The sequence below is a fragment of the Castor canadensis genome, chromosome 9 (genome assembly GCF_047511655.1).
Source record: "Castor canadensis chromosome 9, mCasCan1.hap1v2, whole genome shotgun sequence".
In the NCBI taxonomy this organism is placed as follows: Eukaryota; Metazoa; Chordata; class Mammalia; order Rodentia; family Castoridae; genus Castor; species Castor canadensis.
This window is the reverse complement of record NC_133394.1, coordinates 52,732,966-52,747,812: the sequence shown is the minus strand read 5'-3', so window position 1 is coordinate 52,747,812 and position 14,847 is coordinate 52,732,966. Positions and strand designations below refer to the sequence as shown.

The 14,847-nt window shown below is 35.9% G+C and overlaps 1 protein-coding gene across 2 annotated transcripts in view; it reads right to left on the bottom strand.

The window, feature by feature from the left end:
- Sec24d (SEC24 homolog D, COPII coat complex component) overlaps positions 1-14,847 on the bottom strand; it is an 87,022-nt gene that overhangs the window by 20,409 nt on the left and 51,766 nt on the right. For both annotated transcript variants that reach the window (XM_020185463.2, XM_020185464.2), the window contains exons 11-14: positions 13,418-13,542; positions 7,885-8,076; positions 7,288-7,381; positions 12-128 (exon numbers count right to left, since the gene is read on the bottom strand). In XM_020185463.2, the coding sequence (XP_020041052.2) occupies positions 12-128; positions 7,288-7,381; positions 7,885-8,076; positions 13,418-13,542 (528 nt within the window). The remainder of the gene's footprint in view (positions 1-11; positions 129-7,287; positions 7,382-7,884; positions 8,077-13,417; positions 13,543-14,847) is intronic.

Here is a 14,847-nt window from a genome sequence, read left to right as displayed (position 1 = left end):
TCATAAAGTACCTTCTCTTTATCAGTATTAACCAGTTTTTTGTCATCTCTGTTTTTGAGCTTCCCTGGTGCTTCAGCAGTTGGCAAGGAGGAATGGAAGATGAATAGCTTCCCAGGGCATTCTGCTGCCTAAAAGAAAAGACAAAAAGATCACAGAAAATACATGGGTGGGTAAGTTTTTATTTTAAGAGAATCAGAAACATATTAAAATATTTAAGTTCTTTCTTACTGTAGTCATCTGCATAATAACCTTAGGCAGGTACTATTCTCTCCATTTATAGAGTGGGAAACTGCAGATTAGCTATGATAAGCCTAAAGTTATAAAAGTGGAAATGAAAGAGCCAACATTTAAACATAGGTTTGTAGAACATGATGCTTTTAAAAGTTACCAGAATGACATGGCACAGGGAAAGCACTGACATTTAACCTACAATATAGTCTCTCAGGACCAGATGGATATCATAACATGAAAGCAGGTGACAGAATCCTGAAGATCATGGCAACTGAAGTGCTTATTTCAAAACTTTAGTAATCATGGATCAAAAGCAAAGGCACATTTCAAGGAAGAATGCACAGGAATGTTGTTGTGGTAATAGCAGACCAAGAACCACCTATCAGGCTTAACCGTAAGAGGAAAACTGTGTGATCAAGAATTATATATGCACAGCCTCTGAGAAGGAGTAATTAAAGATTCAGAAGGCTGTGGCATAGCTTTATGGTAGAGCACTTGCATAGTGTGTGTAAATCCACAGGTTTGATCACAAGCACCATAAGAAAAAAATGACTCAGGCTCCATGAAAATCAATCCAGCATTAAGAACAACTAAAATCATGTTTAAAGTGCTAAAAGGTAACCTACCAAGCAAAGTTTATTGATGTTAAACATAATTCAGGATATCAGCCTGCACCCCCATCTTGTTTTTCTCTAAACCGCACTGTACATGGCTACCAGGGTTCTGACCAGATAAGCAATTTCTGTTCAGAAATCCCAAGGATTTTGTAGGACAGGATAAAGTCCACAGTCCTATACCTGGGCAGGGCAGGAAGGGTGGAAAACAGGGAGATAAGGTGCTACCAATATATGCCACATGTAGCTCTGCCAGGAAAACCCTTCTTACAGCTTTCCTATTTCACTCTTATAGTCTGTGCAGTAGGTACTGTTGTTTGCATTTTAAGGATGGGGAAACCCACCTAATTTGCCTCAAGCCACAAATCTAGTAAAGGACAATTGTTGAGACTCCTTGATGTTTAGTCTGAATCTGTCTTCCCAGTCTAATCTCCAACCTTTTCTCACCCCTACCACCTTCTGCATTGGAAGTTTCAGCTGCATACATTTCTTGCTTTCCTGGAATGCTTTACACACCTCTCTCTTTAATATTCTTTTTTCTGGGCCTGGAACACCTCTACCTCATCTCTTCCTGGAGCTGTTGTTTGCAAAGGCTGAGGTGAGTGCACACATGGGTGTGCTGTGTTCAGGTGTATCCTCTGATCATGAGTGCTTAGGTTGATGAATAGCTCCCTTAAAATAACAAATTGAGAGAATCCAAGGTTGTCCCAGTCCTAATGTGTCTCTTGAGTGATATTCTATTACATTTTGTGCAGTTAGTCACAGGGTCTATCTGGGCTTTGCTGGGCCAGTAGTGAGCAAGAATTTATAAGTTGTGCTCTTGTTGCCTCTGTCATTCAATGGAAGTTCCACATAGGAACAGAATTAATGAGAAAGAAAGACAAGGAAAATAAAGAATCATAGTTAGGAACCTAAGCTAAACATATAATAATATTGAAATTCTGTGACTGTAATTTTTAAATTTATCACTTTTATTACTATAAAGTCCTGTTTAAAGAGTTTAAATAAGCCAGGTGTGGTGGCACTTGCCTATAATCATAGCACTGGGGATGCTGAAGCAAGGGGATAAAAGTTTGAAGCCAGCCTGGCATACATAGAGAGAACTTATCTCAAAAAGCAAAACAATAATAACAAACACACACTTAAGTAGCAGAAAAGGCATAAAGTTTTAAAAAGAAACCAAATCTTTCTTGCCTGACTCATCCAGTTTCCCTAACAAATTCACGATTGGAATTTCCTGAATTCATCCAGGCAGTCTCCAATCATGGAAGTACTGTAATTTTATATTGCAGGTGTTCAGAGTACAGGTTCTAGTTCCCCTCTGTCAGGGTTAGAATCCTAGCCATTTATTAGCTGAATGACTTCAGGAAAACTATTTAACTTCTCTAGGTTTCAGTTACCTTCTATGTGACATATGAGAAATAGTAACTGCACAAAATATTACTGGGAAAATTGAATGATTCAGTAAATGATACTAATCATAATTAGACATATTATCTTAATAAATGACCTATAGAATAAAATCGTGAAGGAAAAACTCAGGGCCCATTAAGAAATAGAGTTCAATATTGCAAAAAAAAAAAAATAGAGTAGCTGTACTTATTTTTCCTTATTAACTAAGGAATATACTATTATATATGATATGCTATTAAAGTATATACTATATTAATATACTATTAATTTTGGATCCATAATTTCATTAATCACATACTTAACAAAATATTTCATAACTAGCAAATTCAAAAGAAATACTCATAGTATTATTATATGCTTTGTATCCCTACAAAATTTGTTATGTTCTGACCTGTGCCCACAGGAATAAGTCATATAAATTACATGGCTAACATAATCCTTCTTATTATGGTGGAAAGCAAATTGACAAAGACTGGCCTATAGACATCATTGCTCACAATTCAGTTCCGAGGCCTCTTGCTCTGAGAGACTTGTCATCAACAAGCTGGCTGCCTCTACCTGTGTCTCCACTCTGCTTCGAAGGCAAGCCTATTCTAAAATTACTGGCACCATATTACCACCTTGTGTGTCCTACTACCTTCTCTTATAGCTCAGGGAGCCCTGAGGAAGGGAAGTCATTGTTTTTGTGTTTCTCCAGCCCCTCACCCCAGGCTGCTGCCTATGTTTATCTAGGTTCCATCACCATCTGTGCAAGGAGTGTTTTGATTCATTTCCTTGAAATTGAATCTAGGTAGAGATTATGGGTAATTTAGAGGCAAATTACTCCCAGGTAATGATATATTTTAAGCATAACCATTAAGGCCCAGGTAGTTCCAACTTTCTGCCCAATTCTTACCCTAAATTTTATTTAGCTAGTTTAATTGTAGAAGGAATAGCTAACCCAGAAACCTATTCGTTGGCAAGGTTAAAAGACAATTCACATATAGTTGTGTTATGAGGGTCAAATTCTGAAAGATATACAGATTTTAAAAGACTATGTGGAAGAAAAAAGAGGCTAAGTTTATAAGATACTGTGGGCATGGAAACATTCACAACAGAAAGGAGGAGAGACCCTTAGTTGGATATTTAAAGGACTTTTGAGTAAGTATGCAGAGGAATTTTCCAAACAGCCCTTGTTTATCTTTGTGATAAATTAGCACATGTTTTTTGTTAGTTTTGGTCTACTTTGTTTGCTTTAAGAAGTTTATTACTACTGATTATATATAGATTTCACTTAGCATTTATCTGAGAGAAAGGAAAACTATAAATCAAATGGAGTCAGTTCTGAGATGTCTCTAACTTAGACACACAGTAAGAAAAGTTTTACTTTGATGTTTCTTCCATTTACTTCCTCTCCACAGAGCACTGGACTCTCATCTGTGGCTTCTGTGCAGACCATCTTAAGCCTCAGGTTGATCAGCCATAGTCCCAGGCTTTCCAAAGTTACTCTTTGCCCTCCCCACCCTCTTCTTTTAATACAAACAACAAATATTATGTCTTGTGTTACAGAGTTGCATCCCTGCTGCCATACTACAATAAGCCTGCCTTATTTGTGGATTTCATTACATGTGATTTTTGACCAAACACGGTAATAATAAATAAATAAATAAAATAAAAATTTCAAAAGCAAAAAATTTAAATCCCTGTGAGCGTTACATATGGAGGCAGTCCCAAGTTATCTTCAGCTGTGTTTAAATCATTGTTCAACCTGCTGTGTTTGCCTGCCCTTCATTTTGTGAAAATCTGCCTCCTAAAAAACAAGTGTGCCCCAAAAGCTAGATAAAAGTAAATGTGCTGAATTTGCTGATAAAGTAAAAATTTGAGATTTGTTGGAAGGCAGCATGTCTTTAGCAGAAGTTGGAAATGAATCAAGCACCTGCAATACAACACCGAACTCTACACATCCTGAGTGTGCACAGATTTTCCTTAATGGTGACCTTGTTGGAGCCTGTGGATACCAAGAGTCTACTATATATGTAACTTAGAAACTGGACAGTAGCCCCTGTGCTGCCTTATACAACACAGGCATTTAATGAATTTTTATTAATAGGAAGAAAGGAAAGAAGGAAGGAAGGGAGGGAAGGAGAGAAGGAAGGAAGGGGGCTCTTTGGCAGTTCTCAAATGTGTTAGCTTTTATCCTAATAATAATGATTCCAACCAAGAATTTTAGTGTTAGCTTGTATAAGTTACCAAATTTAAATCTGACTGATTTTGAGATGTGTAGGGCCTGAAAAGATAATGAAACAATACGACTGCCAGAGATAGCTAAATAATCAAACAGTGCCCCCTCCCCCCTCACACATGCTCTGAGGCAAAAACCATAAACTGCAGACAAGTTCACTAACACCGTAGCAGTTTCTGCTCTTATGCAACAAATTATAATCACCCAGAATTTCCTTGATAAGATGCAAAAGAAACGTTTTCTTTATTATTCATATTAACAATCTATTTACAAAAAGATTTTGAGGAAAAATATCATTAAAGACACACAGGCAATAAACCACTAAAAGAAAAGTAAAGAATTAGTAATCATTCAGAAGGCCAGGGCAAGGAAATACTTCTATTAGAAAATCTACCCTAGAAATCTTACTGACTTTCTTGGTAGCTAAGGCTAAAGAAACAGCATGACCTACATGTTTTTGTAATGGATTCTAGAAACTGACTAGTGACTCTTTCTCCCTGTAAAGAAACTGACCAATGAGGAGCCTCTAACCTGAACGTTCTGCAAAAGAGAGAAATTTCCTTTGGAAAAGTTATCTCTTATTTTAACCATAATTGGAAGCGTCTAGTGGGTAAAGTCAAAAGCATTCCTAGAGCAAAAGTAGCATATGAGGTTGTACAGGTGAGGGATATGATTGTCTCAACACAAGGATATTCTCAAAGACTATAGAACTAATGATTCCTTGTATTCGTAGTCTCCAAATAAAGACAAGCCTCAGATTAAATTTGGGGCAGTGCTGATGGGAATCTGTGGAAGTCAACCAGAAATGTGCATTTTATAAAAACATTCCCCCTCTTTCCCATGTGATTTTATGACTAATTGGCTAAGGAACAACTGCCTTACATCCTTCTGTGGAGGTGAAGCATCACTCAGCCTCTGTGTGGAAACTGGTGTTGAAGAAAATTGTTTACCTGTTACCAGAGACATGACAGTGACTGCCATGGTCACTGTTCATTTCATAAAGGTAAATCATTCTACTCTATATTCGTTGACTATATTTTCATGAAGTTTCCTGAATTACTATGTTCTCATTTTTAAACTCCAAGGTAAAAATATACATTAGTGTAACAATAAAATTGCAAATACAATGTAAAAGGTACGAAGATACACAGGCTGCAATGAACCAGATCCTTATAAATCAACTGGGAGCCAAGAAAACTTATTGCTACAGTCATTGCATTGCATGAGCAACCTTGCAGAATATCACAGTTATTAAGAATACAGTATTTTTTTAGTTATGTATCAAAATTAACATCAAATATTTGATATGCACATAGATTTGGTTTATATTTTTTTCTCTCAAAAATGCCAAACAGCTTCTAGACCTCTTCTAGATTTCTAACATAGAAACCATTGCTACAAGATAGTATGTTCCCTTTTAGAAATGAAATGTGCGATGAGTTGGGTTTGGCATTCTGGGCCACTGGAAGCCCAACTCAGACCCTTCATTCCATTTCACTATCTTGATTGATAAAATAGCTTATGAACATCCTCTCACCCTTCCTCTCAGACATGAGCACATAAGTGCAGTATTATTTACAGTCCTAACTTAAAAGCAGAAAGACTTGTGGAGACTTACCATGTATGAGATATTTGTATTTTGACTTTTAGATACTTTATCACAGGAGACAATATCATATTATCCACAAGAAGAAGACATTAAAAATGTTTTCATGTTGAGGTCTGGGAGTGTAACTCAATAGTAGAACACTTGGCTAGCATGTGCAGGGACCTGGGTTTAATTCCCAACACACACCCCAAAATTTAAAAAGATGAGATTTGTTTTTAGCAATGGGGAATACATAAGAATTCCCAAAGCTCTCCAAGGTCCAAATAATTACTACAATTGGACTCCCCTGGGTGAATTCTGACATCTCCAAGTTGCTGAATGGTGTAAAATATATTATTAATTTACATTAAATTGGCATTCATTCTGAGGCTTTTTAGGGATATTCACAACAGTCCAAGATACCACAAATGAATATTCTGAAGATCCAAAAAACAAGGCAAGAAACACTGTACTAGAACCAAACAATAAAATTATACACAAAACTTGTGTTTATAAACAGAGTTCTATACTGTTGTTGCTGCTGTTTGTTATCATTGTTATTACTAGCCATTTTATTTTAAAAGTTCATTTGAGCTTAACTTTAATAATACAATTTAAAAACTGATTTTAGGAATGATTTTAGAGCCAGAGAGGTTTGACCCATACTAATGATTTAGGGTAAGTGCTTCTGAATCATTCTGCCTTCTTCAGTTTATTGTTTATTACTATGAAATTGACCAGGGTCACTTGGGCCTAGCTTCTCTGCTAGACACATGGCCAACATCTTGTCCACTTTTGGCAATTAGCAAGACCCTGTGTGGTCTTCATATCCCTGTTACTGATTGTCCCAAGGCTTTGCCCTAGCCTGTTTGAAAACCCCAAGGAAGGGGAGGGCAATATGAGAATTTTTCTCCTTTTATCTGGCAGTTTAGATACTGCTGAACTAACCTTAAAATAGATAGATAAAGTTCATCTAAAAGCCAAAGGGTGGAGCTAAGGGGGAAATTCTGACAAAATCAGTGGCTGGATGCTAATAGTGCTGGAATGTAAACGCTAGGAGCAATGGTGGTTTGGCTATTTCCTCCTGAGAATTGTGGGGAAGTTTGGAACCTGCAGGCTTTTGTGAAGGCTGTATTCTCTTTCATAAATGAAATTTCCTTCTTTTAGTCTCTCTGTTTCTACAATTTATTTTCTAGCAAGTAGAAGTGGCTTCTTCTCACCTTGAGAGCTTCCATGCCAGCCTGGATGACAGGAGCAAAGACGGTCTCATTTTCATTAGAGTCTGCAAACATCTCTGGAATCTGGTCCAATAAACTATAGGAGATGAATGAGCGAAAGGTTGGAAATGTTTAGCATACTTGCTAGAAAAGTAAAAAAAAAAACAATCACTGACATTTCAAGCCTAAACACATATGGTATTTATTTTATGCCTAACAACTATGGGTAAATTTCATTTCTGGGGAAATAAGTAAGCTGATAAAGAAATCCCTCAGGGAATAATATTCCAGAATGGTTTGGCACCCTAAATTCTTGAAATGGTAGCTAATCTTAAATTATTATCATCACTAAATAGGCTCATTCTCACACAGGAAATAGAAATGTAGTAAAAAACAGAAAAAAAACTTTTCCTTTTATATATTGGTCTCTATTAAAAAGAGATACATCTAACATAAATGACAATGTTTTACAATCTATGTCTTAAAGCCTTCTTGCTAGTGATAAAACAAAACAATGTATAATGGAGTCAAAACACAATGTTATTAAAAATAGACATCTGATTTACACTTAAATTACTGCATAAAACACTTGATATTTACTTGTGGATCACAGATTGGGATTCTTGATAGTTGACAAGGAACCCATCCAACAAAGGAACAAAGACCTCTCCAACATCAGTTACCACCATCATCTGAGGCTGGGCCAAATTACTCTTCACATTAAAGAAATGGAGAACTTTGTTGTACGTGATAAAACCAACTCGAATTGCAGACATCTCTTCTTGCTCTTCTCTGTGACAAAAAAATATTTGAGGTCCTTTTATAAATCTAGAATGACAGAGAGGTTTCTATCTGAAATTCAACGACTTTGTCTTTTATAAAATATAAGGGAGACATATTTGAAGTTTTCCCTTTAACTTCTGTTAGCAGAAGCAAACAATAGTTATGGCAATAGGAGATATGAGTTATTACCATAATGAACAAGCTGATACAGCAAAATACTCTCCAAATTCTAGGTTAAAAATTAGATATTATGAAAACATTTGCTTATATTCAATATGTTTATTTCAAATCCAAATCAAAAGTTTTCAAAAAAATTTTCACAAACAAGCTAGGCTTAGTGCATTCATTATAAACAAAGCACCCTCAGAAGTCACCAGAAGGTCAGAAGCATGAGAAAAGAAAGGCTCCATGGGATTACGACAAGGCAGCTGTTTATACCAGGAAAGGATCTGCCTCTCTCATGTGATCCTTTTCCTACACACTCTAGAGAATCTTTTTTTTATATATAATTTTTTATTAGGATATATTCATTATATGGGGGTGAGGCTCATAGTGACAATTCTGATTAGACTTATATTGTACATTATTTACATTGCCTTCATCGTCTCTCCCACTCAACCTCCTCTCCATCCCACTTAAAGCAATTACAAGAGGTTTCTTAATTCTGTTTCATACAGGTATATGAAATCTTTCTACCATAGACCATCACCTTAATCTTCTTCCTTGACCCTCCCTCCTCTCACCACTATCTATTTTATAATCCTGGTTTTCATTATTAATATTTAAGTTGATGCTCAAAGGGGTGTCTCAATGTATGCACACTGTGGGTGTGCTTTGCTTTGGTCTGTTCAACCCCTTCCATTACTTTCCCTTACTCCTTTAGCTCCCATCTCCAGCCCCCCATTTTCACCAGCTTTCAATACACATCATTATATCCTCTAGAGAATCCTGATAGAAAATGGGCTCTAGTTTGGGAACCATATGCCATATGAAAATATCACATAAATATATAAAGTAAATTATATTTATAAACTGACACTATAATTCTTAGTAGGTATCTGTAAAGGTCATGACAAAATAATAAAAGCTCTAAAACTATAATCAAGAGTGGATTATTTAGGAATTCCAAAACAAAGTTTTAATATTCCTGAAAGTATAAAAGCAGGAATGTTCTCATTCTAGTCTATAGTGAATATATTCAGAATTTACTTGCAGAGACTAAGCGCACTGATTGTTCTCTGTCTCTATCTCTGTCTCTGTCTCTTTCTCTATCCTCCCTCTCTTTATCTGTCCTTCCTTAAAATAAAACACACTGAGACACTACAAATGCTGCAATTGTCAATTGTAGACACTGCATAGTGCTTAATGGTTCAATGAAAGCCACACACACACACAAAAAAAGCCATTTTCTTTGACCCCTAGATGTCAGTAAAAACTTATTTTGCTTAGGGACAATTTTTCTGAAGAAGAATCTGGTCTGCTCCATTTCTAAATTTTCTACTTGGCAAAAAGAGTTACTTAAATGCAAGAAAAAGGAAAACGATGAAGGTGTCCCAAGTTCAAATGCCTGCTTCCACTGCAGACTTCTCAACTTATTTGATGTTTCAGCAAAGTGCAAGCTGACAAGTACTGTGTTTTAACTGTTTTATTTCTTTTTTCATTGTGGCCTTGATAATGAGTGGACAGTTTAGAAAGATTCTCATAACCCCTTCCAAAAGCACTTGGTAAACGTTTATATTCTGGACATCTAAAAAGTTTTCAGAAGTGGGAGTCCTTATCTTTTGTGAGTATACAGACACAATACTCATGTGCACCTCAGTATCCTTAGCTGTGTGACTTCATACTATCCTACCCCGTGCTGCATTACACTGCCTCCAGGTTTTCCCTTTCCACCCCTATTATTAGAATCCTGCTCTTCAAGACCAAGCATAAATCCCTCTGCAAAACCTCCCTGGATGCTACCAACCAGTCATTTCCTCATCTAAATTCCTATAAATTATTTGTACAGGTCTCTTAAGCATATGGTGCCTTTATTGAACATTTTATGAGCCTTTGGCCAGAAGCTAATAAAGACCAGTGCCCAAGCTTTTGTCCTCTGTCCCCCACAGCCTAATACAATGTGGAGAATTAGGTTTCAATGGGGATGATCATCATGATGGTGAAACATTGGCTTTGGGATTGCAAGCTGGAGCCAAAGTGAAGCCAATGCTGTGCAACTCTTCCCAACTTCTATTTAGTGCTGCCACCTTGATAGCTTAAAATCATCCCGGCTATAAATACTGACACCATGGAATGAGCAAACACTACAAATCAAGGCTTTATTTGTGAGACAGTTTACCAGCACAAACTGGTTAAATTTCCATTTCCCAGTAAACCTCTTATTATATAAGTGAAAACGTCTGGAAAATCATGATAGAATTATTTTCTTTTAACAGCTAATCTGGAATCAACTAGGGCAAAAAACAAAAGAAAAACTATAGCGAATGAACTGGACTATTTCCTATTGGATTTGGACATATTCGAGGGATGGGAAAGGAGTATCCTGGGATCATAGGGTTCACTAAAAATCTAAATTACTATTTTTAAAAGCATCTAATCAGAACATTTTGCATTACTGCAAAATATTATTTGTCTCCATGGGAACATTAAAAAAAATGTTTCTCAACAAAAAAACTATCCTAAAAATTTGTTTAACATTATCGCTACCTCATTAAATTATATCCACAAGAAGAAAACCAATTCTCAGTTTCTTTTTATTATTAATTGTAAACAAATTTTGTGAAATGGTATCATAAGAGGATATCATAAAGTCTGGTGAGGGGATACCATGACAGATAACATATTTCTGCTGTTTTGCTTTTTGGTTACCATTTTTCTCAACACTTGTCTCTTCATATTAATAGAATGAGTCTGTGAGGCTTTAGCAAATAGATAACCTGAAAATTCCAAATTTTAAACATTTTAGTTACAGCAGCATTAAAAGCAAACAAAGGGCTGTCAGAGTGACTCAAGTGGCAGAGCGCCTGCCTAGCAAGTATGAGGCCCTGAGTTAAAACCCCAGTACCTTCAAACAAACAAACAAAAGCTCAAAATAACCCTAGAACTTGATCTGAACCACAGGCAAAACATTTCATACTTTGTTTTCCTTTCCTGTTCCAAAGAAGTCAGAAAAGTGTGGCAACTTTGCAAGGCTGAAGACATAATTTAAAGTCAAATAGTAAAGAATGAGACTTTTCTTTATAAAAGATTAGCTAAGAGATGAACATATCCCAGGATACTAATCAAGACTTCAGAATGTACTTTTAAAGGCTATTTGGCATGTTACCTACTTTAGTACAAACAAGTATATCAAACTGATGTGGCAATCTTACTATAAAAAAATTAAGCTACACACATGCAGGGCCCAACTACTTTTGTTTTAAAAGATAAAGGAGGGGAAGATAATTGGCTGAAAAAAAGATTTGAATATGGGCAGAAAATAACCATCAGTAAGTATCCTTTCATTTTCCTCTCCTAACTTGTTACCAGTCCCACATCTGCTTCAGTGGGATATAGTTATGGTGACCAAAGGAAAGAGTATGACTTTGTATCTTGTACCAATAGATTATGGGCTTCATACCTTAATAAGGAACAAAGAAAGAGTTGGTGGATTTAGGTTAGCCTAATTTGAATCAGTCTAAGAGAATGGAAACAGAGAGAGAGAGAGAGAGAGAGAAACTGTTTCAGAAAATTTAGTAGTTTTCTTTCATATTAACCAAACTCAAAATTCAGATTTAGATGTAAAACAGTCCTGTGAGAGATTTCCACGATAAAATACAACATACTCAGCAGAAAATCAGTACTTTTCAAGTTTCCCAAAGAATGGTTAAGAGAAACTACAGTCACAAACAAGTCTGCTGGCATTAGAAGCTTTTCTTATGCCACCAACTTCAACTTGCTTCCCATGCATTCTTCACCTCAGAATTCAGTTTGAAATCACCTCAGTGTTTTTTAAACATCCCCACTGCTTTTCCAAACCATCCTCCAGAATATTATGATTTCAGCTTCACAGATACAAACAAAACCACTCCTGGGAGGTCCAGAGTTCACTTGTCTGAGCCTTACATGGACCAAAGCACTAGTCTTAGGTAAAAATAGTATAGAAGAATGGGCATCCAAAGACCCAGGGAGTACTAAGAGCTGAAAATGGTCTCCCATGCCTTTAAAACACCTCTTTGCAGAACAGAGGCTGCTCATGTGTGTTCAGTGAGAGAGGGAGGAGGGGGAAGGGAAAGAACACAGCATTTCCCAGCCTGCTTAAACATGGCCTTCTCCCAGGAGGGATGGCACTTTCCTTCTTCCCAGTCTCCTTGCCAAATGCTAGCTCCTGTCCTAAACAACAAGCTTATACACTCAGATAATTAAAAAACAACAATGTTTGATATTGGTTTCAGCAGATGAAAACAAGAGAGGAAAATAAAAGGAGACTGCTAGTTATTCCCTGCCACTTTTCAAATCTCTCTTAAAGGTTTTTACTCAAGTCACAATACCTTTTGTGATCACGACCACACATTATCTTTCAAAACAAATCTTTTTTTTCTCCCTTAAGGTTTATTTTTGGTTGTGTATATATACAGTTTTATATATTTTTTAACGGTAAGATTGCCATCAGTTTCATTTTCTTCTTTGTGCTAAAGCAGGGACCTTGCCAAGGAGCATTTTTCAAGCACAGTCTGGAGCTGTGATCAACATCTAGGGTACATTCATAGCTAATTCTAACATGGCTGTTAGAATTAGTTTCCACCTTTCCTTGCACGTGCTGTTCCTTTGTAATGGCAAGGAGAAAGATGTACCTCACACTGTTAAGTTACAGGATGCACATGCAATAAGTTACAAAGGGGCTGGGCTAGACAGTGTGTTGGAAGGGTAAAAGGAAATTCGGCTAAAGACATATCATCTCTGCCATAAAACAAGTATTCCATTTTCTGGCACCCCTAGAACACTCTGCCACTCCAAGCAATTACGTGTTTCTACTGGAAGGTCGATGCTTTGAAAGGGAAAAACAGATTTCAGAAGTCTTCCCTGCAACACTTGGGATTCTCTTTATAATTTATTTTCTAAATGTATTTATATATATTTTGAATCTTTTTACCCTAGAATTATTTTTTTGTTAGCTTATTTCTTTTGCTTTGTATAAAAGATTAGCCTGGCTTTTTAACAACTCAAAAGAATGGTGCTGTTTGATTTATAATAATTACCCAATATCCTCCTTAGTAAAAGATATCAATTGGCCACTCAGCACTTGTTTTCTGGCCCATAAATTAATTCAGCAGTAAAGTATGTGTTATAAAAACAATTGGAGTTCCCTTACTTTGGAAGTTTTTCCAGCACAGTCTTCAGTTCTTCACATATGAGCTTAACAAGTCCATTCTTAATGTTACTATATGAAACATCAATCATGAAGATAAAGGCTGGTGGGTTGGGAGGTTTATTCTTCTACAGAAAGCAAACACATCACACAAACAGATATAAAGTAAATATATCTCAGAATCAATTCACATACTCACTAAAAACTCTTGAAGATGACCAGATGTTTCATGTAATATTTAGAATATAACATCTGTGAATCAAATAACCTTCCAGAACCTTGTCTCTGAGGCTATAAAAAAGACCAGTAAAGCTGTTCATTTTCCAATATATGACCTGCATTAGACAGTGTTACAGAATCTAGTGGAGAAGGCTCACTCTTGCTGAGCTGCAAAGGGTATTGTGGTACCCTTGCTTATGACACTGCCTTACAGGACAAAATGTGTTTGGGGCCCAAAATTTATGCTACAAAAGCACACATATAAGAATTAGCATTTGTTTTGGAAACTGTAATAAATTTCATTAACTTGGATATTATTATTTTCAAATATCTTCTTTTATCAGTTCTTTCAGTTTAGAGATATGAAATTATATACTAAAGTATAACTGCACACTTTTAAAATTGTACCATATTGTTAAATACTTACCTAATTTATTTCATATTTATGGCAAACATGGCCTTTTCTCTATGTGCTTAAAGCAATCATGGTAACATAAAGCAGCTGCTATGAAAATGGTTTCTAGCTGTTGGCCCCTATTTTGGCTTATGTTCAAGAACTCATGGGGAAGTGATTCTTCAGTTGAGATTTACAAAATATTTAGAAAAGAGAGCCACAGACAAATAACATTAGTGACCTATACTAAGGAATAACATGGTAAGACCAAATGAAATTTTAACTTTATGATAAATCATAAAGTATTCTAAAATTATATTTTAATTATTATAAAATTAGATGATGCTATCTGTAAATTGTCCTATTGATTCATTCTATAGCTGCTACAAGGCCAGATATATTGCTGTGCTAATGAAAGTGCTTCATTTTAAACAAAAAGATTATATGACTTGAAAATCATCAGAATGAAAGCATCACTTTCAGTAAAGTGATGTTTTCCAAAAGCAGAGCAGTAAAGAAATGAAGGAACTCTACTACTGTGTAATTTTTATTGCACATCATTCCTAAGAGTAATCTAATCTATTTCATAACATAGGTTTTACTGAATTATATAAAAATAACAACCATTCTCATTAATTAAACCAAAACCTGCTTATGACAAACTCAAATGTGACTTCCTATCCTGTATTCTAAGTCCAGAATAACCAATTCCCCACTAAGCTTTTTCCACATCTCCAGCCTGCACATCTCTATGAAATGCTTTACTGTAACTTGTTTTCTAAGTGTGCAAAAGGAATCAATCATTCAAAACCACATTCTC